The sequence below is a fragment of the Balaenoptera physalus genome, assembly GCF_965194825.1.
Source record: "Balaenoptera physalus genome assembly, chromosome: 7".
NCBI lineage: Eukaryota > Metazoa > Chordata > Mammalia > Artiodactyla > Balaenopteridae > Balaenoptera > Balaenoptera physalus.
This window is the reverse complement of record NC_138886.1, coordinates 104,058,339-104,061,911: the sequence shown is the minus strand read 5'-3', so window position 1 is coordinate 104,061,911 and position 3,573 is coordinate 104,058,339. Positions and strand designations below refer to the sequence as shown.

The 3,573-nt window shown below is 60.2% G+C and overlaps 1 protein-coding gene across 1 annotated transcript; it reads left to right on the top strand.

The window, feature by feature from the left end:
* The first annotated feature begins 1,610 nt into the window (after positions 1-1,610).
* Positions 1,611-3,188, top strand: GADD45G (growth arrest and DNA damage inducible gamma). Its single transcript, XM_082467717.1, has 4 exons — positions 1,611-1,786; positions 2,048-2,149; positions 2,278-2,491; positions 2,578-3,188. Exons 1-4 carry the CDS (start codon positions 1,734-1,736, stop codon positions 2,686-2,688), a joined length of 480 nt encoding a protein of 159 aa, XP_082323843.1. The 5' UTR covers positions 1,611-1,733; the 3' UTR covers positions 2,689-3,188.
* Positions 3,189-3,573: the final 385 nt, after the last annotated feature.

Here is a 3,573-nt window from a genome sequence, read left to right as displayed (position 1 = left end):
CCCAGCGAATCAACCCGCTCCGCCCGCCAACTGTCCTGTCCAGTCTCAAAGGCCTCACCTAGAAAAGGGGGGAGGTGCAATGGAATGCACCCCACCGCGCGTTTCAATGTAGCGCAGAGAGATGCAGACACCAAAAGTGATAAGCTCAGTGAGTGAACCGTCTGAAGGTACAGGCTTATAGGTCCTTAATGGTCACAGCCAAGCAATGTCTATTAAACGCTCTCAAGCTCTCGTTTAGTTTTATTCTTCTATTACTGGAATACAAGCTTTTAATATATGTATATTTAAGTCAATAAAACATTTCGAAATAGACTAAGAATTATGGGCTCTTCCTCCGTCAGTACCGGATGGAGTCTCCTTTCGTCCCCACCTCCTCCCTGAGTGGGTTTTGCAGTCCTTACTCTGCCTTCATTAATGTGCAGCTTGGACAGGGGTCAGCCGACCCTACCAGGGCCGTTCCTTGACCAGAGGGCCGGAGGCCAAGTCCCTAGAGGTCAATGAAAGTGTGGAGGAGGGAGATGGTCAGGGTCTTTCCGGCCGGCCTGTAGATGGCGCCCCGGGAAAGGGATTCCGAGCCGCGTTCCCCAAGCTCTTGGGGCCTGGAGCCTAGAGGTCCGGGCGGAGCGCACCCGGCTGTGAAGACGGTGCAGCAGCCAGGTGTTCCTTCCAACTCCCACGGCTTTTCCGCACTTGTGCTAGGACTGGGTGGGCGGAATTACATGCAAACGTTCAGCAGGACCCGTGTAGGGGGCGCGCATCGAGGGGCACAGGAGCGGCACGCGGCCGCGACCCCCACGCGCCGAGCAGCCTGGCGACCTACACGCGCGGCGGGCCCCCCCCTACCCCACCCAGCGGCAGGTGGACAGTGTCGCTATGAAGAGAAAGCCTCGATTGTCCCTCCTACAAACCGCCACACGCCAAATCTCCGCTATTATGCACCCTCCATAGAAATGCAAACGAGCCGCGTGCGCCGGCCGCAATCTGCTCGCGCGCCCGGGCGCCCCGCAGCGCTCTGCAGCGGGCGGGGAGGTTGGCTAGGACCTTCCAGCGCGCCTGGGTAGGGGCCTTGTTTGTGCTAGGAGAACCTCGCGCTCTGGGCCCTAGTGTCAGCTGGAGGGGGCTGCACTCGGGCCTTTTGCAAGCTTAAAGCCAGCGCTGCGTGTTTTTACTTTAAGTTCCGGTTTAAAAGCAATGGTCTCATAAACTCCAAATTTAAAGTAAAGAAAAAATAGAAAGGTAGCAACAAAAATAAATGCAAAAAAAAAAAAATCATTAGATTCCCCAAAGGTGCGTTTCACAAATTGCAGCGTACTATTATTAGTCAGCAAGGTTTTTTTTTTCTTTTCTTTTTTTAAAACTTTTTCCTTTTAAGGACTTAAGAAAAACAAAAAGGCGAGATGAAATCTGCAGGCTCCAGTCTGCCTGGTAACACCCCGACAAAAGCGGCAGATTTGAGGCATTGTCATCCCCCGCACCCCTCCCCACGTGGCCTTCTGGCACGAGCCTCCGGCCGCCGCCTCATTTGCATCAGAAAGCGGGCGCGGGCCAATGGGCGCGCAGGCTCGCGCCAGCTGGCCGTGCCAAGGGCCCAGCCTATATAAGGGCGCGCGGCGGCGCCGAGTCTAACTTGCTAGTGGTAGGCGCGCCGGTTTGGGCAGTAGACCTTCTCGTCTTCACTCGCGTCCGCTCCGCCCTCTCCTCCTGTGGATAATTTGCTGCTCGCCAATCGCAACATGACTCTGGAAGAAGTTCGCGGCCAGGACACGGTTCCCGAAAGCACGGCCAGGTAGCTCGGCGCCGAGCGTCGGACGTCTCTGGGCTCGGGGATCCTGATCCTGCCCTGGCCGAGGCTGGTTGGGCGTCAGTCTTCGGGCCCGCTGGGGTGGGAACCCGCTGGGTGGGAGCCGGGCGCGAGTGTGCCGGCTGGGCCGGGGGTACGGCACTGAACTGGCGCGCCGGACTGGGGCGCTGGGGGTGAGTCCCCGGGCCTGAGGATCCCGGCGCACCCTCCTGCTAGTCCCCGCTCACGGCGCTGGCTCATCCGCAGGATGCAGGGCGCCGGGAAAGCGCTGCACGAGCTGCTGCTGTCTGCGCAACGCCAGGGTTGCCTCACCGCCGGCGTCTACGAGTCCGCCAAAGTTCTGAACGTGTGAGTATAGACGCGGCCAGGGCAAGGCGACCGGGGCGGGAGGAGCGGCAGGGAGACCGGGGAGATGGCGGCGGGGGACACCCCGGGCTCCCCGACCCGACCTCACCACCTCCTCCTCGCCCGCGCAGGGACCCCGACAACGTGACCTTCTGCGTGCTGGCCGCCGACGAGGAGGACGAGGGCGACATCGCTCTGCAGATCCACTTCACTTTGATACAGGCGTTCTGCTGTGAGAACGACATAGACATCGTGCGCGTGGGCGACGTGCAGAGGCTGGCGGCGATCGTGGGTACCGGCGACGAGGCGGGTGCGCCGGGGGACCTGCACTGCATCCTCATTTCGGTGAGTGTCGCCTCCGTCCCGATGTCGTCCCCGCCCCCGTCATCGGCCAGTGGCCAGCCAGGCTGACCTCTGCGCTCTCCCCGCAGAACCCCAACGAGGACGCATGGAAGGACCCCGCCTTGGAGAAACTCAGCCTGTTCTGCGAGGAGAGTCGCAGCGTCAACGACTGGGTGCCCAATATCACCCTCCCCGAGTGACAGCCCCGCGGGGATCCTTGGTCTGATCGACGTGGTGACGCCCCGGGGCGCCTAGCGCGGGGCTGGCTCTGTGGATGCGCCCTCCGAGGGCGCCGGAGTGCGGCGTGGAGACTGGCAGGCGGGGGCGCGTGGAGAGCGGCGAGGAGGTGCGGCTCCCTCCCGAGGAGGGACCCGGCGGCGGCAGGGGCAGGCTGGCCCCAGCCCAGGACTCTACAAGTGTGGGGAGCGGCTGCTCGCCCAGGAAGGCCGGAGGCGGGACCTTGGCCGCGCGGCCGAGAAGGACGGACTGGCCGGGCAGGAGTGACTCAGCAGCCTGTACTCCCGGCAGAAAGGAGGAGAAAGGCAAGGCCAGGCGGCCTGGACTTGTACAACAGTTACAGGAGCTCTGACGGATTTAGCAGTATGCACTGCTGTTTCAAAACGGACAAGGGTGATGCTTCATTTTCTAAAGGATTATGCTGCTGCAGCTTTGAGTTTTGCAATAAACTTACTGAAACAAACTTATTCTCTTTATTGAAGGCAGGGGATCTTTGTCTGCGGGGAGGTGGTTTGCAGGGCTGTTGACTTCTGAAATTCACGGAACTCGATGGCCCTTGTTCCATCTTCCTGTTGGGGCTGAATTACAGGCTCCTGGGGTGCTGGAAGTGGGGGAGGGGACGCCAGCTGGGTGTGAGGGCAGAACTTGAGCCCTGCTCCTATTTCTCTCCCTTTAGGAAAATTTTTAAACTCGCAAGACAGGAGCATACTTGGGATAAGACATCAGTGCAGCAGCTGGCCATCCAACCTGATAACAGAGGCCTTTTCCTCCCCTGCCCCTCTCTCTCCTCTGCCCCCTCCTTTCCAACAGCTGCTTATCGGAACAGCTTGTAGGATGCAGGCAGCGCC

Bases quoted from the DNA above. Each gene is read 5' to 3' on its own strand.
- GADD45G (XM_082467717.1), top strand. From the start codon at position 1,734: ATGACTCTGGAAGAAGTTCGCGGCCAGGACACGGTTCCCGAAAGCACG. The intron at 2,150-2,277 runs GTGAGTATAGAC...TCGCCCGCGCAG, and splicing joins TCCGCCAAAGTTCTGAACGT to GGACCCCGACAACGTGACCT. The intron at 2,492-2,577 runs GTGAGTGTCGCC...CTCTCCCCGCAG, and splicing joins TGCACTGCATCCTCATTTCG to AACCCCAACGAGGACGCATG.